We start from the raw sequence: 25,015 nt of genomic DNA, 5'->3' as shown, positions 1-25,015 counted from the left end.
TATGGACTATTTAAGTACCAGGTTATGCCATTCGGCCTATGTCACTTTCTAAAATGTCATTAATTATATTTTCAGAGACATACATATACTTCGATGACATACTAATTTATTCAAAAACTCCAGAGGAGCATATCACACACATCAGGACAGTTCTCTCACGTCTTAGAGCCCACCAGTTATATGCAAAGATGAAGAAATGCATATTTAACTCTAAGGAAATAACATTTTTGGGTTACTGTATATCACCATCCGGCATCTAGATGGAAGATACTAAAGTTCATGCCATCAAACATTGGCCACAACCTACAAGTAAAAGAGGTACAACACTTTCTTGGATTTGCTAATTTTTATTGCAAATTCATAAAAAAACAACTTTGCTACCATCTCAAAACCACTTACCAACCTTACCAAAAGCATCCTTCCTTTTAAGTGGAATCCTGATGCACAACTTGCCTTCAAATTTCTGAAAAACAAATTTACTACAGCTCCTATTCTGCAATTTCCAGACCCATCGCTACAATTTGTACTCAAAGTCAATGCATCAGACTCCTCTATCTGAGCATTCCTATCATAGAAGAAGACCTTTACATCCAGATCCTTACTTTTTCAGGGTAATGACATCAGCAGACACAAACTATACAATAGGAGAGAAAGAACTCCTCTCTATCAAATCTTCCTTCGATCATTGGAGAGTTACTAGAGGGTACTCAACATCCTATGCTCATCTACTCTGATCATTGAAACCTACAGTATTTACAATCCTGCAAAACCCTATCTGCCATTAAAGTGAGGTGGAGTCTGTTTTTCTCCCACTTTAACTTCATAATCATATACCGTCCAGGGAGCAAAAACGGTACGGCAAATGCTCTTTCAAGAAGTGAAAAAAACACTGAAATTGTCACCCATCATTCTTCAATCATCCCCAACGAACTTTTTTTTAGGTTTTCTTAACCTATCTCCTGCATCACTGAAGGAGTCCCAGGAGAATTACAATACTAAACCATCTCATCTTCTTACAAAAGATACTACAGGATTGTACTCTTATGATAACCTTCTTTATATCCCTCCTCAATACAGACAAGCCATCCTCCATACCGGACATGACTCTTCCCTCGCTGGCCATCTGGGGTTTCATAACACCTACCAATTACTTAAGAGATCATTTTGGTGGCCTAACATGTCCACTGATGTCAAGCAATATGTTGCAACCTGTAGTGTATGCTCCTTTTCAAAATATTCTAATACCAAACCCTAAGGTTTACTTGTTTCCATCCCTGTCCCATCCAAACCTTGGAATGATATCGCATTGGACTTCATTGTCGATTTACCTAAGTCCTCAAATAAAACAAATATACTTGTTGTAGTAGATCTTTTTACCAAAATGTCTCACTTTGTTCCATTTCATTCTCTCCCAACAGCGAAACAGACTTGCAAACTATTTATCGCTAACATAGTCAAACTTCATGGGTTACCTGCCTCCATAACCTCAGACCACAGTATGCAATTCACTTCAAGGTTTTGGAGGGAACTTTGCTTATCCCTGGGTATTCAACAATGCCTCAGTTCCTCATACCATCCGCAAACCAATGGCCAGACTGAACGGACTAACCAGTGGTTGGAGCAATAACATAATTTATGCTTACCTGATAAATTCCTTTCTTCTGTAGTGTGATCAGTCCACGGGTCATCATTACTTCTGGGATATTACTCCTCCCCAACAGGAAGTGCAAGAGGATTCACCCAGCAGAGCTGCATATAGCTCCTCCCCTCTACGTCACTCCCAGTCATTCGACCAAGGACCAACGAGAAAGGAAAAGCCAAGGGTGAAGTGGTGACTGGAGTATAAATTAAAAAATATTTACCTGCCTTAAAAACAGGGCGGGCCGTGGACTGATCACACTACAGAAGAAAGGAATTTATCAGGTAAGCATAAATTATGTTTTCTTCTGTTAAGTGTGATCAGTCCACGGGTCATCATTACTTCTGGGATACCAATACCAAAGCAAAAGTACACGGATGACGGGAGGGATAGGCAGGCTCTTTATACAGAAGGAACCACTGCCTGAAGAACCTTTCTCCCAAAAATAGCCTCCGATGAAGCAAAAGTGTCAAATTTGTAAAATTTGGAAAAAGTATGAAGCGAAGACCAAGTTGCAGCCTTGCAAATCTGTTCAACAGAGGCCTCATTCTTGAAGGCCCAAGTGGAAGCCACAGCTCTAGTAGAATGAGCTGTAATTCTTTCAGGAGGCTGCTGTCCAGCAGTCTCATAAGCTAAACGAATTATGCTACGAAGCCAAAAAGAAAGAGAGGTAGCGGAAGCTTTTTGACCTCTCCTCTGCCCAGAGTAAATGACAAACAGAGAAGACGTTTGTCGAAATTCCTTAGTTGCCTGTAAGTAAAATTTTAGAGCACGGACTACATCCAGGTTGTGCAGTAGACGTTCCTTCTTTGAAGAAGGATTTGGGCATAAAGAAGGAACAACAATCTCTTGATTGATATTCCTGTTAGTAACTACCTTAGGTAAGAACCCAGGTTTAGTACGCAGGACTACCTTATCCGAATGAAAAATCAAATAAGGAGAATCACAATGTAAGGCTGATAATTCAGAGACTCTTCGAGCCGAGGAAATAGCCATTAAAAATAGAACTTTCCAAGATAACAACTTTATATCAATGGAATGAAGGGGTTCAAACGGAACGCCCTGTAAAACATTAAGAACAAGGTTTAAACTCCATGGTGGAGCAACAGTTTTAAACACAGGCTTAATCCTGGCCAAAGCCTGACAAAAAGCCTGGACGTCAGGAACTTCTGACAGACGTTTGTGTAACAGAATGGACAGAGCTGAGATCTGTCCCTTTAATGAACTAGCAGATAAACCCTTTTCTAAACCTTCTTGTAGAAAAGACAATATCCTAGGAATCCTAACCTTACTCCAAGAGTAACCTTTGGATTCACACCAATATAGGTATTTACGCCATATCTTATGGTAAATCTTTCTGGTAACAGGTTTCCTAGCCTGTATTAAGGTATCAATAACTGACTCAGAAAACCCACGTCTTGATAAAATCAAGCGTTCAATTTCCAAGCAGTCAGCTTCAGAGAAGTTAGATTTTGATGTTTGAAGGGACCCTGTATCAGAAGGTCCTGTTTCAGAGGTAGAGACCAAGGTGGACAGGATGACATGTCCACCAGGTCTGCACACCAAGTCCTGCGTGGCCACGCAGGTGCTATTAGAATCACTGATGCTCTCTCTTGTTTGATTCTGGCAATCAATCGAGGAAGCAACGGGAAGGGTGGAAACACGTAAGCCATCCTGAAGTCCCAAGGTGCTGTCAGAGCATCTATCAGGACTGCTCCTGGATCCCTGGATCTGGACCCGTAACGAGGAAGCTTGGCGTTCTGTCGAGACGCCATGAGATCTATCTCTGGTTTGCCCCAACGTCGAAGTATTTGGGCAAAGACCTCCGGATGAAGTTCCCACTCCCCCGGATGAAAAGTCTAACGACTTAAGAAATCCGCCTCCCAGTTCTCCACTCCCGGGATGTGGATTGCTGACAGGTGGCAAGAGTGAGACTCTGCCTAGCGAATTATCTTTGATACTTCCATCATAGCTAGGGAGCTTCTTGTCCCTCCCTGATGGTTGATGTAAGCTACAGTCGTGATGTTGTCCGACTGAAACCTGATGAACCCCCGAGTTGTCAACTGGGGCCAAGCCAGGAGGGCATTGAGAACTGCTCTCAATTCCAGAATGTTTATTGGCAAGAGACTCTCCTCCTGACTCCATTGTCCCTGAGCCTTCAGAGAATTCCAGACGGCACCCCAACCTAGAAGGCTGGCGTCTGTTGTTACAATTGTCCAGTCTGGTCTGCTGAATGGCATCCCCCTGGACAGATGTGGCCGAGAAAGCCACCATAGAAGAGAATTTCTGGTCTCTTGATCCAGATTCAGAGAAGGGGATAAGTCTGAGTAATCCCCATTCCACTGACTTAGCATGCACAGTTGCAGTGGTCTGAGGTGTAAGCGTGCAAAGGGTACTATGTCCATTGCCGCTACCATTAAGCCGATTACCTCCATGCATTGAGCCACTGACGGGTGTTGAATGGAATGAAGGGTGCGGCAAGCACTTTGAAGTCTTGTTAGCCTGTCCTCTGTCAGGTAAATCTTCATTTCTACAGAATCTATAAGAGTCCCCAGGAAGGGAACTCTTGTGAGTGGAACGAGTGAACTTTTCTTTTCGTTCACCTTCCATCCATGTGACCTTAGAAATGCCAGCACTAACTCTGTATGAGACTTGGCAGTTTGAAAGCTTGAAGCTTGTATCAGAATGTCGTCTAGGTATGGAGCTACCGAGATTCCCCGCGGTCTTAGTACCGCCAGAAGAGCACCCAGAACCTTTGTGAAGATTCTTGGAGCTGTAGCCAATCCGAATGGATGAGCCACAAACTGGTAATGCCTGTCTAGGAAGGCAAACCTTAGGTACCGATAATGATCTTTGTGAATCGGTATGTGAAGGTAAGCATCTTTTAAATCTACAGTGGTCATGTACTGACCCTCTTGGATCATAGGTAAAATTGTCCGAATAGTCTCCATCTTGAACGATGGAACTCTTAGGAATTTGTTTAGGATCTTTAAGTCCAGGATTGGTCTGAAAGTTCCCTCTTTTTGGGAACCACAAACAGATTTGAGTAAAACCCCTGTCCCTGTTCCGATCGTGGAACTGGATGGATTACTCCCATTAACAAGAGCTCTTGTACGCAGCGTAGAAACGCCTCTTTCTTTGTCTGGATTGTTGACAATCTTGACAGATGAAATCTCTCTCTTGGAGGAGAGTATTTGAAGTCCAGAAGGTATCCCTGAGATATTATCTCTAGCGCCCAGGGATCCTGAACATCTCTTGCCCAAGCCTGGGCGAAGAGAGAAAGTCTGCCCCCCACTAGATCCGATCCCGGATCGGGGGCCCTCAATTCATGCTGTTTTAGGGGCAGCAGCAGGTTTCCTAGTCTGCTTGCCCTTGTTCCAGGACTGGTTAGGTTTCCAGCCTTGTCTGTAGCGAGCAACAGCTCCTTCCTGTTTTGGTGCAGAGGAAGTTGATGCTGCTCCTGCTTTGAAATTACGAAAGGAACGAAAATTAGACTGTCTAGTCTTGGCTTTGGCTTTGTCCTGAGGCAGGGCATGGCCTTTACCTCCTGTAATGTCAGCGATAATCTCTTTCAACCCGGGCCCGAATAAGGTCTGCCCTTTGAAAGGTATATTAAGCAATTTAGACTTAGAAGTAACATCAGCTGACCAGGATTTTAGCCACAGCGCCCTGCGTGCCTGAATGGCGAATCCTGAATTCTTCGCCGTAAGTTTAGTAAGATGTACTACGGCCTCCGAAATGAATGAATTAGCTAGTTTAAGGACTCTAAGCCTGTCCGTAATGTCGTCCAGAGTAGCTGAACCAATGTTCTCTTCCAGAGACTCAATCCAGAATGCCGCTGCAGCCGTGATCGGCGCAATGCATGCAAGGGGTTGCAATATAAAACCTTGTTGAACAAACATTTTCTTAAGGTAACCCTCTAATTTTTTATCCATTGGATCTGAAAAAGCACAGCTATCCTCCACCGGGATAGTGGTACGCTTAGCTAAGGTAGAAACTGCTCCCTCCACCTTAGGGACCGTTTGCCATAAGTCCCTTGTGGTGGCGTCTATTGGAAACATTTTTCTAAATATCGGAGGGGGTGAGAACGGCACACCGGGTCTATCCCACTCCTTAGTAACAATTTCAGTAAGTCTCTTAGGTATAGGAAAAACCTCAGTACTCGTCGGTACCGCAAAATATTTATCCAACCTACACATCTTCTCTGGTATTGCAACTGTGTTACAATCATTCAGAGCCACTAACACCTCCCCTAGTAATACACGGAGGTTTTCCAGTTTAAATTTAAAATTTGAAATATCTGAATCCAGTCTGTTTGGATCAGAACCGTCACCCACAGAATGAAGTTCTCCGTCCTCATGTTCTGCCACCTGTGACGCAGTGTCTGACATGGCCCTAATATTATCAGCGCACTCTGTTCTCACCCCAGAGTGATCACGCTTACCTCTTAGTTCTGGTAATTTAGCCAAAACCTCAGTCATAACAGTAGCCATATCCTGTAATGTGATTTGTAATGGCCGCCCAGATGTACTCGGCGCTACAATATCACGCACCTCCCTCTGAGCGGGAGATGTAGGTACTGACACGTGAGGCGAGTTAGTCGGCATAACTCTCCCCTCGTTGTTTGGTGAAATTTGTTCAATTTGTACAGATTGACTTTTATTTAAAGTAGCATCAATACAGTTAGTACATAAATTTCTATTGGGCTCCACTTTGGCATTGCAACAAATGACACAGGTATCATCCTCTGAATCAGACATGTTTAACACACTAGCAAATAAACTTGTAACTTGGAAAAACAATTCAATTAGAATAATATTGAAACGTACTGTGCCTTTAAGAAGCACAGAAGATCTATGACAGTTGAAAATTAATAAATTGAAACAGTTATAGCCTCAATCCTTGTAAATAACACAACTTTAGCAAAGGTTTAATCCCATTAGCAAAGATAACAAATTCTGAAAGCAGGAAACAAATTACAGAATAAACGTTTTTTATCTCAGTCAAACTATAATTCTCACAGCTCTGCTGAGAGAAATTACCTCCCTCAAAATAAGTTTTGAAGACCCCTGAGCTCTGTAGAGATGAACCGGATCATGCAGGGAATACAATGAGTTGCTGACTGAAATATTTGATGCGTAGTAAAAGCGCCAAAAAACGGCCCCTCCCCCTCACACACAGCAGTGAGGGAGAACAGAAACTATCAGAAAACAGATTAAGCAACTGCCAAGTGGAAAAATAGTGCCCAAACATTTATTCACTCAGTACCTCAGTAAATGAAAACGATTTTACATTCCAGCAAAAACGTTAAACATAATCTCTAGTTATTAAACAGCTTTATGTATTTCTTACAGTGTAATTCTAGTGAAGTACCATTCCCCAGAATACTGAAGTGTAAAGTATACATACATGACATTATATCGGTATGGCAGGATTTTCTCATCAATTCCATTGTCAGAAAATAAAAACTGCTACATACCTCTATGCAGATTCATCTGCTCGCTGTCCCCTGATCTGAAGTTTACCTCTCCTCAGATGGCCGAGAAACAGCAATATGATCTTAACTACTCCGGCTAAAATCATAACAAAAACTCTGGTAGATTCTTCTTCAAACTCTGCCAGAGAGATAATAACACACTCCGGTGCTATTTTAAAATAACAAACTTTTGATTGAAGATATAAAACTAAGTATAATCACCATAGTCCTCTCACACATCCTATCTAGTCGTTGGGTGCAAGAGAATGACTGGGAGTGACGTAGAGGGGAGGAGCTATATGCAGCTCTGCTGGGTGAATCCTCTTGCACTTCCTGTTGGGGAGGAGTAATATCCCAGAAGTAATGATGACCCGTGGACTGATCACACTTAACAGAAGAAACCTGTGTTGCTACTGCTCTCACCAATAGTGTTTGGTCCAAGAGTGATTGGTCTTCCCACTTACCTTTGGAAGAGTTCACCTATAATAATACAGTAAACACCAGCACCAGGCTTACACAATTCTTCGCTAACTTTGGGTTTCACCCCTACTTTCATGTCTTTCGGACAGAACCAACTCTTGTCCTTTAGTGAATGATACCATCAACACAATTGCTCAGGCCTTCTCTGTCACTAAGGATAATATCTCGAGTGTTCAGACTCGGCATAAGCATTACTATGACCTACGATGGAGACCATCCCCTTCTTATTCAGATGGAGACCATCCCCTTCTTATTCAGTTGAAGATCGTATATGGCTTTCAACTAAAGATCTTCGCCTCACAACCCCCTAAAGAAAGCTCAACCCACTCTTTGATGGAACCTTCACAATATCTGTTATTTCTAATCCTAACATGATGACCGTGGATTTGCCATCTACTTACAAGATCCATCCGACCTTTCATGTTTCACTTGTCAAACCTTGTAATTCTCATCAGGCTATCACTGGCGCTCTTGCTATGGGTCAACTTCCACAACCTGATCTGGAGTATGAAGTCCTCAGTATTCTGGATTTTAGACTGGTTCGTGGACGTCTGCAGTATTTGGTTCGTTAGAAAGGTTTTGGAGAGGATGAAGATTCCTGGGAACTGTCCACCAATCTTTCTGCCCCTAGGTTGGTTTCCCTATTTCATCGGAGGTTTCCTGACCAACCTCTGCCCTGAACCCCTTTTGTGGTTCCCAAGGGGAAGATATGTCATGGTTATCTCACCTGTAGTGGGTGTGTTCTTCCTTTCCATCATCCTATAAAAGCTTTGCACACCCTACTCACAGTGCTTGGTAATTTTATTGCATTGCTTCATCAAGCCTAACTACCTGCAAGAGGATTTTAAAACTAATCTTCCAGTATTGCTACTCCTAGACCCTTTTGGAACTATCTCTTCCTTACCATGCTTTCTGCAGTCTCTAAGGACACCCTGAGCATTGTGCCTTATCAACCGCTTCAGTTATTTACTCTCAGCCTCTGTCATCTGCATGCTACTCAGTCCTTCTCAACTGCAGGCTCCTCTAAGCTGCCGCTTACAACTCAGCACACAGTCCGCTGATGTCATCAGCTATGGCCAGAGCTGACTCCACTGCTCTCAGACTCAACCTTGGTAGTATCCTCTCAGCTCTCACTGGTACTAATACTCTGCTCTCCTGTTTCCTTCTGTGCTCTACAGCAGCCTAAAACCTCTCCTCTGCTCTGCAATTTCTTTACAGCCGTTCTAGGTAATCACTGCTTTCCCTCTTATAACCTAAGGTATTTCTTTTAATTTCACTAATGGGCTGAGTTAGGAATAGGAGAGTATAGTATACACATTCCTTTGGTATACAATTATTCATCTCTAACACTTAGCCTATATATAAAATACAGTAGCATTATTTACTTAGTGACCAAGTTGTTTAATCTGTTTTGTCTATACTGTTACATAGTACAAATACATTGTTTCTCTTTTCTTATAAATTCAGCAGCTGAGTTTCCACACTCTTACACAGTCTGAATTTTATTTTAGGCAGCCCTGACATCCTGTGGAGTCAGGCTGGAGCAATTAATATTACTGACATTGACGCCTGAATGGTTCAAGTATGATTTTTGAAAACAGGTATGCTAGATGAAAGTCCCATGGACACACCAAGGCATCTAATAGGAGAGCCTTTGGAATCTTTGATAGCTTGGAAGCATGTGATTGAAATGAGAGGTCATCAAATATATGTCCTCTAAGCCCCTTATGAAATCTAAGCATTTGAAAATGTTCTAATTGAGATACCACTCTCTTGGATTGACCAATTGATCACTGGCTGAGATGATCCATCTCACAGTTTTTCACACCTGGTATGTGAATTGCCAATAGGGAGCAATGAGCACTCTCTGCCTAAGACATAGTTTTAGACACTTCCTGTATGGCCTTGATGAATCATGAAGGCTATAGCAGACATGTTGTCCAACTGGAGATAAGATAGAGGATAGAGTCTAATATGATTCCTGTAAATGCTACCCTAAGCAGTTTACAATGAGCCTTTGGGGCACATCAATACTGCAACCATGGTCTTAATGAAGACAGAAACTGGAGAGTATGAGCAATAGCTATTAACAGAAAATGAGTTTGCACTAGTATGCCATTCAGATAAGTAGAAACTGAAATGTTCTGATTCTGAGCATCAGTGTTATTTTATCCAACACAGGTGGTAAACTGGCAAAGTTTTGCAGATATACAAACCTCAGGACTAAAGGTAATCCCTGTATATAGGCATGCACAGCTATGAATCCTAGAGGTCTATACTAGCCATAAACTGACCCTTTGGATGAAGGGTAAAAAACAGTGAGGAATGTTCCCATTTTACAAGTGGGAACCCTAACCAACATGTTTAGGGATGTTAAATCCGGAAGAGAACTGTAAATCCCTTTGGACAATGAACTAACTGGGGTAAAACTTCTTGACACTGAGGTTACACAGGTACTGGGATTAATTTATTTCCCTATCCTCCAAATACTTATATAAAAGCTGCCGCCTCAGAAGGATCTTTGGCAACATGAGATAGGACTGTTGGTCAATAAGGAGGACTCTGCATGATAGAACCTATGTGCAAAGATATAAATTACACATAACATAGGTGTAAAAGAGATACCAGTAGATCTTATCTCTAAAGAATATCCACTGTTGTATTAAAATACAGATAAATCCTGCACAACAGCATTAGGAAATAAACCTGGAGAGTACAATGCATGAAAGGTATATCCCTAGAGCGGTATATTGTATAGAATTGAGTATACTAATAGTATAGGATATGTAATGTCTTGCATATCTATAGAGACAGGAGTTTTGTCTATGTAAAAAATATAATTTGTGCTGCTGAACTTGCAATGCACATAGACAGCTCTTAGCAATCTATATATCCCAATAGTGTACAAAACCTGCATAATGTACATTACTACAAATAATATTCCAAAGAGCATAAACAGTACAACAGTATATAAAATGCAGACTGACATAAAAAAACAGTATCTGTCCCCCTGGCAATGGTGGGAGTGCAATGCTTAATTGACTTATAAATAAGTAAAGTTATTTTAAATGGTAATAACACCATGTGTTAGTATGTTAAGTACAATGTTAAATTGCACATATTATAGTACATTTGGTACACTGTAGATCACATAAGAATGTGCTGTGGTGTACAGCTGCCTAAAGGTCCTTGCAAAAAAACACTTACATATAGGATGTTATCAAATCTGAACCAGCATAAGAAGTATTTCGCACATTTACCTCAGGAGACCGAGTTAAATCCCCAGATTCGTGGTTTTGCTTATTTAGTTTGGGGACATCCGCCAAACAAACTGTCACTAAGTTGTATATATTATTTTTAGATTCAGGAGTAAAAAAACAGTAGTTTTCTCCTGATTGACAAGTACAGGGGCAAATTCCTTCAGGAAAGTGGACTGTTGCGGCTGATATTTATGCAAAATCTGAGGTATACATTTCTCACAGATCTGAGTGACCTGGCATACTGGAACATATTTGTAAAATAAACAAGTATATGTAGATAGAGGGATATTAGAAAACGGACTCCTCATTAGAGATATCAGTGGGGACAGAGGCATTTTGTTATAGATTTTACTTATATTAAAGGGACAGTCAAGTCCAAAAAAAAAACTTTCATGTTTCAAATAGGGCATGTAATTTTAAACAACTTTCCAATTTACTTTTATCACCAATTTTGCTTTGTTCTTTGGTATTCTTAGTTGAAAGCTGGACCTAGGAAAGGCTCATATGATAATTTCTAAGCCCTTGGAGGCCGCCTCTAATCACATGCTTTTGTATTTGCTTTTCACAGCAGGGGAGAGCTAGTTCAGGTAAACCCTACAGATAACATTGTGAGCACGCCCATGGATTGTGGCAGACACTGCACTAATTGGCTAAAATGAAAGTCAAAACATAATAAATAAAATGTCATGTGATCAGGGGGCTGTCAGAAGATGTTTAGATACAAGTTAATCACAGAGGGTAAAAAGTGTATTATTATAACTGTGTTTGCCATATAGATAACATTGTGCTCACTCCCGTGGAGTTACCTAGGAGTCAGCACTGTTTGGCTAAAATGCAAGTCTGTCATAAGAACTAAAATAAGGGGGCAGTCTGCAGAGGCTTAGATACAAGTAATCGCAGAGGTAAAACGTACAATAATATAACAGTGTTGATTATGCAAAACTGGGGAATGGGTAATAAAGGGGATTATCTATCTTTAAAACAACAAAAATTCTGGTGTTGACTGTCCCTTTAACGTATGTAAAGACACTGTATATAAGTATTAGTACAGATAATACATTTAAACTCCCTCAGACTCTTCAATTATCTCTCAGAGTAGAAAATCACTACAGCCCCTATATATATTATGTAGCCCTTAAGTACCCCCTGGCAGTCATTGTATGGGTACTCACCCCTTCCTGGGACTGGTAGGCACTAAAAATAAGTTTAGAATCTGGCACAAACTTTTGTAATAAAAAAAAAAAAAAAGTTGCTAAGGCCCCTGATTGATGGAAAAACATAATTTATGCTTACCTGATAAATTCCTTTCTTCTGTAGTGTGATCAGTCCACGGGTCATCATTACTTCTGGGATATTACTCCCTCCCCAACAGGAAGTGCAAGAGGATTCACCCAGCAGAGCTGCATATAGCTCCTCCCCTCTACGTCACTCCCAGTCATTCGACCAAGGACCAACGAGAAAGGAGAAGCCAAGGGTGAAGTGGTGACTGGAGTATAATTTAAAAAATATTTACCTGCCTTAAAAAACAGGGCGGGCCGTGGACTGATCACACAACAGAAGAAAGGAAATTATCAGGTAAGCATAAATTATGTTTTCTTCTGTTAAGTGTGATCAGTCCACGGGTCATCATTACTTCTGGGATACCAATACCAAAGGCAAAAGTATACGGATGACGGGAGGGATAGGCAGGCTCTTTATACAGAAGGAACCACTGCCTGAAGAACCTTTCTCCCAAAAATAGCCTCCGAGGAAGCAAAAGTGTCAAATTTGTAAAATTTGGAAAAAGTATGAAGCGAAGACCAAGTTGCAGCCTTGCAAATCTGTTTCAACAGAGGCCTCATTCTTAAAGGCCCAAGTGGAAGCCACAGCTCTAGTAGAATGAGCTGTAATTCTTTCAGGAGGCTGCTGTCCAGCAGTCTCATAGGCTAAACGAATTATGCTACGAAGCCAGAAAGAAAGAGAGGTAGCAGAAGCCTTTTGACCTCTCCTCTGACCAGAGTAAACGACAAACAGGGAAGACGTTTGTCGAAATTCCTTAGTTGCCTGTAAATAAAACTTTAGGGCACGAACTACATCCAGATTGTGCAGAAGACGTTCCTTCTTCGAAGAAGGATTTGGACACAAAGAAGGAACAACAATCTCTTGATTGATATTCCTGTTAGTGACTACCTTAGGTAAGAACCCAGTTTAGTACGCAGAAACTACCTTATCCGAATGAAAAATCAAATAAGGAGAATCACAATGTAGGGCTGATAACTCAGAGACTCTTCGAGCCGAGGAAATAGCCATTAAAAATAAAACTTTCCAAGATAACTTTATATCAATGGAATGAAGGGGTTCAAACGGAACGCCTTGTAAAACGTTTAATAACAAGGTTTAAACTCCATGGCGGAGCAACAGTTTTTAAACACAGGCTTAATCCTGGCCAAAGCCTGACAAAAAGCCTGAACGTCTGGAACTTCTGACAGACGTTTGTGCAACAGAATGGACAGAGCTGAGATCTGTCCCTTTAATGAACTAGCGAATAAACCCTTTCTAAACCTTCTTGTAGAAAAGACAATATCCTAGGAATCCTAACCTTACTCCAAGAGTAACCTTTGGATTCGCACCAATATAGGGTATTTACGCCATATCTTATGGTAAATCCTTCTGGTAACAGGCTTCCTAGCCTGTATTAGGGTATCAATAACTGACTCAGAAAAACCACGTTTTGATAAAATCAAGCGTTCCAATTTCCAAGCAGTCAGCTTCAGAGAAGTTAGATTTTGATGTTTGAAAGGACCCTGTATCAGAAGGTCCTGTTTCAGAGGTAGAGACCAAGGTGGACAGGATGACATGTCCACCAGGTCTGCATACCAAGTCCTGCGTGGCCATGCAGGTGCTATTAGAATAACTGATGCTCTCTCCTGTTTGATTCTGGCAATCAATCGAGGAAGCATCGGGAAGGGTGGAAACACGTAAGCCATCCTGAAGTCCCAAGGTGCTGTCAGGGCATCTATCAGGACTGCTCCCTGGATCCCTGGATCTGGACCCGTAACGAGGAAGCTTGGCGTTCTGTCGAGACGCCATGAGATCTATCTCTGGTTTGCCCCACTGATGAAGTATTTGGGCAAAGACCTCCGGATGAAGTTCCCACTCCCCCGGATGAAAAGTCTGACGACTTAAGAAATCCGGCCTCCCAGTTCTCCACTCCCGGGATGTGGATTGCTGACAGGTGGCAAGAGTGAAACTCTGCCCAGCGAATTATCTTTGTTACTTCCATCATTGCTAGGGAGCTTCTTGTCCCTCCCTGATGGTTGATGTAAGCTACAGTCGTGATGTTGTCCGACTGAAACCTGATGAACCCCCGAGTTGTCAACTGGGGCCAAGCCAGGAGGGCATTGAGAACTGCTCTCAATTCCAGAATGTTTATTGGTAGGGAGACTCTCCTCCTGACTCCATTGTCCCTGAGCCTTCAGAGAATTCCAGACGGCACCCCCAGACCTAGAAGGGCTGGCGTCTGTTGTTACAATTGTCCAGTCTGGCCTGCTGAATGGCATCCCCCTGGACAGATGTGGCCGAGAAAGCCACCATAGAAGAGAATTTCTGGTCTCTTGATCCAGATTCAGAGAAGGGGACAAGTCTGAGTAATCCCCATTCCACTGACTTAGCATGCACAGTTGCAGTGGTCTGAGGTGTAAGCGTGCAAAGGGTACTATGTCCATTGCCGCTACCATCAAGCCGATTACCTCCATGCATTGAGCCACTGACGGTTGTTGAATGGAATGAAGGGTGCGGCAAGCACTTTGAAGTCTTGTTAACCTGTCTTCTGTCAGGTAAATCTTCATTTCTACAGAATCTATAAGAGTCCCCAGAAAGGGAACTCTTGTGAGTGGAACGAGTGAACTTTTCTTTTCGTTCACCTTCCATCCATGTGACCTTAGAAATGCCAGTACTAACTCTGTATGAGACTTGGCAGTTTGAAAGCTTGAAGCTTGTATCAGAATGTCGTCTAGGTACGGAGATACCGAGATTCCCCGCGGGTCTTAGTACCAGCCAGAAGAGCACCCAGAACCTTTGTGAAGATTCTTGGAGCTGTAGCCAATCCGAATGGAAGAGCTACAAACTGGTAATGCCTGTCTAGGAAGGGCAAACCTTAGGTACCGGTAATGATCTTTGTGAATCGGTATGTGAAGGTAAGCATCCTTTAAATCCACTGTGGTCATGTACTGACCCTTTTGGATCATGAGGTAAAATTGTCCGAATAGTCTCCATCTTGAACGATGGAACTCTTAGGAATTTGTTTAGGATCTTTAAGTCCAGGATTGGTCTGAAAGTTCCCTCTTTTTTGGGGACCACAAACAGATTTGAGTAAAAACCCTTGTCCTGTTCCTGACCGGTGGAACTGGATGGATTACTCCCATTAACAAAAGCTCTTGTACGCAGCGTAGAAACGCCTCTTTCTTTGTTTGGTTTGTTGACAACCTTGACAGATGAAATCTCTCTCTTGGAGGAGTGTATTTGAAGTCCAGAAGGTATCCCTGAGATATTATCTCTAGCGCCCAGGGATCCTGGACATCTCTTGCCCAAGCCTGGGCGAAGAGAGAAAGTCTGCCCCCCACTAGATCCGATCCCGGATCGGGGGCCCTCAATTCATGCTGTTTTAGGGGCAGCAGCAGGTTTCCTGGCCTGCTTGCCCTGTGTCCAAGACTGGTTAGGTCTCCAGCCTTGTCTGTAGCGAGCAACAGATCCTTCTTGTTTTGGAGCAGAGGAAGTTGATGCTGCTCCTCTGCTTTGAAATTCCGAAAGGAACGAAAATTAGACTGTCTGGCCTTAGGTTTGGCCCTGTCTTGAGGCAGGGCGTGGCCTTTACCTCCTGTAATGTCAGCGATAATTTCTTTCAAACCAGGCCCAAATAAGGTCTGCCCTTTTAAAAGGTATATTAAGTAATTTAGACTTAGAAGTAACATCAGCTGACCAGGATTTTAGCCACAGTGCTCTGCGTGCCTGAATGGCGAATCCTGAATTCTTAGCCGTGAGTTTAGTTAAATGTACTACGGGCCTCCGAAATGAATGAATTAGCTAGTTTTAAAGGGACTCTAAGCTTGTCCGTAATGTCATCCATAGTAGCTGAATTAATGGTCTCTTCCAGCGACTCAAACCAGAATGCCGCCGCAGCCGTGACCGGCGGCAATGCATGCAAGGGGTTGCAATATAAAACCTTGTTGAACAAACATTTTCTTAAGGTAACCCTCTTAACCTTTTTATCCATTGGATCTGAAAAGGCACAGCTATCCTCCACCGGGATAGTGGTACGCTTAGCTAAAGTAGAAACTGCTCCCTCCACCTTAGGGGACCGTCTGCCATAAGTCCCGTGTGGTGGGCGTCTATTGGAAACATTTTTTCTAAATATCGAGGGGGTGAGAACGGTACACCGGGTCTATCCCACTCTTTAGTAATAATTTTCAGTTAGTCTTTTAGTATAGGAAAAACGGTCGGTACTCGTTGGTACCGCAAAATATTTATCCAACCTACACATTTTCTCTGGTATTGCAACTGTGTTACAATCATTCAGAGCCGCTAACACCTCCCCTAGTAATACACGGAGGTTCTCCAGCTTAAATTTAAAATTTGAAATATCTGAATCCAATCTGTTTGGATCAGAACCGTCAGCCGCAGACAGAAGCTCTCCGTCCTCATGTTCTGCAAGCTGTGACGCAGTATCTGACATGGCCTAGTATTATCAGCGCACTCTGTTCACACCCAGAGTGATCACGCTTGCCTCTTAGTTCTGTAATCTAGCCAAAACTTCAGTCATAACAGTAGCCATATCTTGTAATGTTATCTGTAATGGCCCGCCCAGATGTACTGGGCGCCACAATATCGCGCACCCTCCCGAGCGGGAGATGCAGGTACTGACACGTGAGGAGAGTTAGTCGCATAACTCTCCCCTCGCTGTTTGGTGAAATTTGTTCAATTTGTACAGATTGACTTTTATTTAAAGTAGCATCAATACAGTTAGTACATAAATTTCTATTGGGCTCCACTTTGGCATTGGAACAAATAACACAGGTATCTTCCTCTGAATCAGACATGTTTAACACACTAGCAAATAACTTGCAACTTGGAATACAATTCTAGTAAAATATTATGAAAACGTACTGTGCCTATAAGAAGCACAGAAGATTTATGACAGTTGAAAATTAATAAACTGAAACAGTTATAGCATCAATGCTTGTAAACAACACAACTTTAGCAAAGGTTTGTTCCCATTAGCAAAAGACAACTAACTCTGATAGCAGAAAAAAAAATAAAAAAAATAAAAAAAAATTACAGAATAAACGTTTTTTATCACAGTCAACTACAATCTCACAGCTCTGCTGTGAGAATTACCTCCTCAAAACAAGTTTTGAAGACCCCTGAGTTCTGTAGAGATGAACCGGATCATGCAGGGAAATACAATGAGCTGCTGACTGAAATTTTTTGATGCGTAGCAAAAGCGCCAAAAAACGGCCCCTCCCCCTCACACACAACAGTGAGAGAGATCAGAAACTGTCAGAAATTAGATCAAGCAACTGCCAAGTGGAAAAATAGTGCCAAAACATTTATTCACTCAGTACCTCAGAAAATGAAAACGATTTACATTCCAGCAAAAACGTTAACATAAATTAAAGAGTTATTAAAAAGCCTGTTGCTAGTCCCCTGCAAAATAGGCTAAAAAGTTTTATGTACACAGTGTAATTCCAGTGAAGTACCATTCCCCAGAATACTGAAGTGTAAAATATACATACATGACATTATATCGGTATGGCATGATTTTCTCATCAATTCCATTGTCAGAAAATAAAAGCTGCTACAGTACCTCTTTGCAGATTAAATCTGCCCGCTTCCCCTGATCTGAAGTTTACCTCTCCTCAGATGGCCGAGAAACAGGCAATATGATCTTAACTACTCCGGCTAAAATCATAGTAAAAAACTCTGGTAGATTCTTCTTCAAACTCTGCCAGAGAGGTAATAACACACTCCGGTGCTATTATAAAATAATAAACTTTTGATTGAAGATATAAAACTAAGTATAATCACCATAGTCCTCTCACACATCCTATCTAGTCGTTGGGTGCAAGAGAATGACTGGGAGTGACGTAGAGGGGAGGAGCTATATGCAGCTCTGCTGGGTGAATCCTCTTGCACTTCCTGTTGGGGAGGAGTAATATCCCAGAAGTAATGATGACCCGTGGACTGATCACACTTAACAGAAGAAAAAGCCAGTGATCACTGAGGGGGTGAGCTACTGCCAGCAAACTGTTCCCCCAACTGAAGTTTTCCTGTACTCTTCAGCCCTTGTGAGAACAGCAGTGGATCTTAGTTACAAAGTGCTAAGATCATCATCCTCCTTGCAGAAATCTTCATCCCTTTTCTGCCAGAGAGTAAATAGTACACACCGGTACCATTTAAAATAACAAACTTTTGCTTGAGAAAATAAAAACTAACATTTTTGTCACCACACTCACTTTACCCTTCCTAGCAGTTAAGCAGGCAAAGATAATGACTGGGGGCGGAGCTAAGGGAGGAGCTATATAGACAGCTCTGCTGTGGGTGCTCTCTTTGCCACTATCCTGTAGGGAAGGAGAATATCCCACAAGTATGGATGAATCCGTGGACTCGATACATCTTACAAGAGAAACATTAACCCCTTAGTCTCCATCTTAGTTTAAACATCTAACAATTCCTTCAGCCTGCCCTATTTGTACCCTAACTAAAAGGGTAACCGAGTACCAAATGATCCTAGAGGTATTTACCCCTTAAAGTGCAACACCTTCAGTACCTAGAAGGCAAAAAGCACTTACCTAAGGATCCTGTTGGGCAGAAAGACAGTTACAAGGGTGTGATAGATACTCCCACTCTCTATCAGGGACCTGTAGACAAAGAAAGAACATAGTAACTAACTCTGGCTTATTGCAAAGTGGGTAGCAATAGTGTTAGAAGTAAAGCAAAGACCACCTTGCCACCTTCTAACTGCTAAAAGGCCACCATTACTCTTACTAAAGAGATTGACATGGATTGCGCCAGACCCATATCCTTGCTTGCAGGGAAAAGTATCCATTAAAGGATTAATCTTCTCAGACACTCATCTTCACCATCCTCCCGTCATAGAAGCAAAGAATGACTGGGGGTTATGGGTAAGGGAAGGTGACACTTAACAGCTTTGCTGAGGTGCTCTTTGCCTCCTCCTGCTGGCCAGGAGTTTAATATCCCACTAGCAATTAGAATAACGTCTTAGTAAATTTGACCTATTAATCTTATTATCTTATTGAAACATAGTCCAAATGAGTATTGAGTAATATGGCAGCTGTGTTTACAACAATGTTTGTAATAATAACAATGTAATACATATAATGAATGCTCCTGAGCCTACCTCTTCATAAAAGGATACCAACAGGATACCAAGAGAGCAAAATAAAATTGATAACAGAATTACATTTTGTAAATGTAAACTTTTTTTAAACTTCCATGTTCCTTCAAAGGGACATTAAACTTTTGTCCACCCTAGATAAGACAAAATGCAAAATCTGTAATCGAGGCATAGAGCTTTCAAAAATACTGCAAATGGCATATTATTTCATGGTCATAGATCCAACAAGCATTTGTAAACTTCTGGTCTATTAATGATTGCCTTATATTCACTCATATAAGAGTTTTAAATCAATCATTTGCATAAGTTGTTGGGTAAAAAAAGCTTTAAAGCCTAATTAACAAGTGGCAGAGTTAGCACGCTCATTACAAGTTGAAAGTAAAAAGCGACAGTGAAAAATCCGCGCTTACTCCTTCTCATAGACTTCTATGAGGAGCACTAAAAAAAAAAACTTTTCTATTTATCGTTTGCGTGCTAACCAAACAGTGCTCTAGATCAACTGCACTAAAGCCGAAGGTGCGTTAGGAAAATTTGAAATTCCTACGTTCTTCAATTACAAATTGTATTTTTTTTTTTAAATAGATTTTTCTACTCTCTATATCTGTATATATTAAATATAAATATTTAGGCATATATACATATATATATATTATATATATTATATATATATATATATACTAATTAATAACATTTTCTTCTAAGTGAAAAACATAGGAATTTAAAGTATTTTTATTCGAAACATAATAAAAATTATATTGCATATTTAAAGGTATTTGACTGGGATAGGCTCAAAAAATGTGTGTGTATATATATATATATATATATATATATATATATATATTATATATATATATATATATAAATATATACACTGTATATGTGTTTATATGTATTTATGTGTTCACATACATATTTACATAAACGCACATACATACACTTAAATAGACATGCAAAGATATACACACAATAAACTTTCATGATTCAGATAGGGCATAGCAATTTTAAAAAACTTTCCATGTACTTTATCATCACATTTGCTTTGTTTCGCTCGGTAAACCTAGATATGCTCATATGCTAATTTCTAAGCCCTTGAAGGCTGCATCTTAAAAGCATTTTGACAGTTTTACATCTAGACAGTGCTAGTTCATGTTTGCCATATAGATAACATTGTGCTCACTCCCGTGGAGTTACCTAGGAGTCAGCACTGTTTGGCTAAAATGCAAGTCTGTCATAAGAACTAAAATAAGGGGGCAGTCTGCAGAGGCTTAGATACAAGGTAATCGCAGAGGTAAAACATACAATAATATAACAGTGTTGATTATGCAAAACTGGGGAATATGTAATAAAGGGATTATCTATCTTTTAAAACAACAAAAATTCTGGTGTTGACTGTCCCTTTAACGTATGTAAAGACACTGTATATAAGTATTAGTACAGATAATACATTTAAACTCCCTCAGACTCTTCAATTATCTCTCAGAGTAGAAAACACTACAGCCCCTATATATATTATGTAGCCCTTAAGTACCCCCTGGCAGTCATTGTATGGGTACTCACCCCTTCCTGGGACTGGTAGGCACTAAAAATAAGTTTAGAATCTGGCACAAACTTTTGTAATAAAAAAAAAAAAAAAGTTGCTAAGGCCCCCTGATTGATGGAAAAACATAATTTATGCTTACCTGATAAATTCCTTTCTTCTGTAGTGTGATCAGTCCACGGGTCATCATTACTTCTGGGATATTACTCCTCCCCAACAGGAAGTGCAAGAGGATTCACCCAGCAGAGCTGCATATAGCTCCTCCCCTCTACGTCACTCCCAGTCATTCGACCAAGGACCAACGAGATAGGAGAAGCCAAGGGTGAAGTGGTGACTGGAGTATAATTTAAAAAATATTTACCTGCCTTAAAAAACAGGGCGGGCCGTGGACTGATCACACTACAGAAGAAAGGAATTTATCAGGTAAGCATAAATTATGTTTTCTTCTGTTAAGTGTGATCAGTCCACGGGTCATCATTACTTCTGGGATACCAATACCAAAGCAAAAGTATACGGATGACGGGAGGGATAGGCAGGCTCTTTATACAGAAGGAACCACTGCCTGAAGAACCTTTCTCCCAAAAATAGCCTCCGAGGAAGCAAAAGTGTCAAATTTGTAAAATTTGGAAAAAGTATGAAGCGAAGACCAAGTTGCAGCCTTGCAAATCTGTTCAACAGAGGCCTCATTCTTAAAGGCCCAAGTGGAAGCCACAGCTCTAGTAGAATGAGCTGTAATTCTTTCAGGAGGCTGCTGTCCAGCAGTCTCATAGGCTAAACGAATTATGCTACGAAGCCAGAAAGAAAGAGAGGTAGCAGAAGCCTTTTGACCTCTCCTCTGACCAGAGTAAACGACAAACAGGGAAGACGTTTGTCGAAATTCCTTAGTTGCCTGTAAATAAAACTTTAGGGCACGAACTACATCCAGATTGTGCAGAAGACGTTCCTTCTTCGAAGAAGGATTTGGACACAAAGAAGGAACAACAATCTCTTGATTGATATTCCTGTTAGTGACTACCTTAGGTAAGAACCCAGTTTAGTACGCAGAACTACCTTATCCGAATGAAAAATCAAATAAGGAGAATCACAATGTAGGGCTGATAACTCAGAGACTCTTCGAGCCGAGGAAATAGCCATTAAAAATAAAACTTTCCAAGATAACTTTATATCAATGGAATGAAGGGGTTCAAATGGAACGCCTTGTAAAACGTTAATAACAAGGTTTAAACTCCATGGCGGAGCAACAGTTTTAAACACAGGCTTAATCCTGGCCAAAGCCTGACAAAAACGAAACGCGTAAGCCCGTGTGCTGCGCTCTTTCCCCATACAAGTGGCTAGGCTGTCACATATTACTATTTTTGAATTTTTAAAAAATATTCAATAAATCATCAAATTTTTATGGAGTGTGGTTTTGTCTCTTTTCTTTGGAATCGCAGAGGTAAAACATACAATAATATAACAGTGTTGATTATGCAAAACTGGGGAATATGTAATAAAGGGATTATCTATCTTTTAAAACATTAAAAAATCTGGAGTAGACTGTTCCTTTAAATGTGTATATTTTAGTGTAATAGTTTATTGTAATATGTTTTTGAAATGTTTTGTGAATTTTTTTTTTTAAAACTGTTTATCTTTACTTCAGGTCTCAAGTTGTGCAAAATATTCTAGCGCAGTTTCGGCTTGTGCTCAAGCACAACCTATACATTTTAACTTGTAATATCAGCGCTGTTTAACATGGTAACGATGTCCATTGAAAGTATAAGTTGCGCTAGAGCAGTGTAGACCATGAACTTGTAATATCAAGTTGAGCGCTAATGCTAGCATGGTTAATCAATATTGCTTATCGCATCCACGCTGTAATCTGGCCCTTTATGTCTACAGGCATACTTGCTATAAAACCAATCAGTCTGTGTTTTTTAGAAATACTGGCTCACTTTGCATCCAATATTATTGAAGATGCATGTAATTTTTATTACAGTACTCCTACCAAACTTTTGAGCAGACTTCGGATAGTCACTCCTCACTTTTCGGATGGTGCAATCCTTAACCATTTGCAATCCAACTGCATCATTAAACCTTAAAGTAAAACAATAAGATAAAAATTTATATTTTATTAAAGACCACATAATTTTTAAACAAAATCCTTAATTTACTATGCATTTAACTTTTGCAAAAGGGTTAAATGCTTAGGGAACGATTTATTAAGTGTCGAGCGGACATGATCCGCTGTAGCGGATCATGTCCGCCTGACATTTATCATTGCACAAGCATTTCGGCATTTATCATTGCACAAGCATTTCATGTGAAATACTTGTGCAATGTTTCCCCCTGCACATTCGCGTTAGCAGGGGGTGTCAATCATCCCGATCGTATCCGATCAGGATGATTGCTATCCGCCACCTCAGAGTTACGACCGCTGCTTCTTAACTTTTGTTTACAGAAACAGCTGCATTTGCAGCTTCTTAAATCAGGCCCCTGGAACACACCCATGCTGTTCCGGATTGTAAGGAAACCTGTGATTAGAGCATACAGATGTATTTACTGTTTCTGACTAGCACAGAATAGCACCACATATCCAACTTTAAGCATACATTATTTTCATTTTATACAGCTGGAATGTCCTTTAATGCTAATGTACATGTACATTCAGTTAATTAATATATAATTAATCAATTGGTAGTATTAATCAATTGGTAAATACATCACTCTAAGCAAATTATTTTTTTTTACATGGGTGTTACGATACATACTCTACATTGGGTCCAACTTGAACGGTTTTCAAAGGGGTAATAACAGGAGCTTGGTTTTTAGATAGCTTCCACAACCGCCTGGATAACATTCTCAATCGCAGTAAGAACCTGAGAACTGAAACAGTGTATTGTTATAAATAAAGATTTAGGTCTTGTCTTCTAAGTAGTATTCACAAGTCTGTAATCCATCCCTGAAGTGTACTTGATACTCAGTTAATAGTCAAGAGGCCTTTATAAAAAACTAAAGTATATCTATTATTTCTCCCTCTTTTATAGGGACATTCTCTGGATCCATAGGTTCCATGGAGAGCAGTAGGTTCAGGCTCTTGTTTAGCCTATGGGTGAGCAGTACAGCCTCTGATAGGCTGTACTAACTGTATTTTGAAAAATGAAATAGAAAAAAAGATTATTATATGTGGGTTTGCCACAGGGTTGGCGGGGGTCACTTGGTAGACTGTTTACATTGGAAGGAAGTATGGAAGATGAGTGATCCTTGGGGGAATGTCTAAAAAGGAAGGTAAAGTTGCGCCTCTCCAATTGTTCAATCGCATTTAGGCCTATCCTCTAATCAAGCTAAATTGCTAAGTTTGTTTCTTAAAAAAAAAATTCAGATTATTTTATTCATTTTAAAATTTGTATATTTAACGCGCCTTGCTTAGCCCCCCCCCCCATAGACTTCCTGTTCAATTGCTCTAGCTGATGTAAAGAACGGTCCCACACACTCTATACGTAAGCACCAGCGCTCGCTCCCCGATGCAATATGATGTGCACATGCGTTAGTTCTTCTCTATGTTACATGTAAACAATGACTAACACGAGAGATAAGTTTGTATCCGGTCACTGCGATCATGATCCCCTAGAACAAAAACATAATTTATGCTTACCTGATAAATTCCTTTCTCCTGTAGTGTAGTCAGTCCAACGGGTCATCATTACTTATGGGGATAGTAACTCCTCCCCAACAGGAAGTGCAAGAGATCACCCAAGCAGAGCTAGCTATATAGCTCCTCCCTCTACCGTCACACCCAGTCATTCGAGCCGAGAATCAACGAGAAAGGAGAAAACTATAGGGGTGTAGTGGTGACTGGATGTATAATTTAAAAATTTAGACCTGCCTTAAAAAAACAGGGCGGGCCGTGGACTGACATACACTACAGGAGAAAGGAATTTATCAGGTAAGCATAAATATGTTTTCTCCTGTTAAGTGTAGTCAGTCCACGGGTCATCATTACTTATGGATACCAATACCAAAGCTAATAGTACACGGATGACGGGAGGGACAGGCAGGATCTCTATACGGAAGGAACCACTGCCTGAAGAACCTTTCTCCAAAAAACAGCCTCCGAAAGAGCAAAAGTGTCAAATTTGTAAAATTGGAAAAAGTATGAGAGAAGACCAAGTTGCAGCCTTGCAAATCTGTTCAACAGAGGCCTCGTTCTTAAAAGGCCCAAGTGGAAGCCACAGCTCTAGTAGAATGAGCTGTA

At 40.8% G+C, this 25,015-nt stretch overlaps 1 protein-coding gene across 1 annotated transcript in view; it reads right to left on the bottom strand.

Moving 5' to 3' along the window:
- The window catches only part of SPO11 (SPO11 initiator of meiotic double stranded breaks), a 435,933-nt gene that overhangs the window by 267,067 nt on the left and 143,851 nt on the right, over positions 1-25,015 (bottom strand). The window contains 2 exon segments of the mRNA XM_053715996.1: positions 22,769-22,863; positions 23,539-23,646. Coding sequence (XP_053571971.1) covers positions 22,769-22,863; positions 23,539-23,646 — 203 coding nt within the window.

The sequence above is a fragment of the Bombina bombina genome, chromosome 1 (assembly GCF_027579735.1).
Source record: "Bombina bombina isolate aBomBom1 chromosome 1, aBomBom1.pri, whole genome shotgun sequence".
NCBI lineage: Eukaryota > Metazoa > Chordata > Amphibia > Anura > Bombinatoridae > Bombina > Bombina bombina.
The sequence above is the reverse complement of the archived record's forward strand: the minus strand, read 5'-3'. Positions and strand labels throughout refer to the sequence as shown.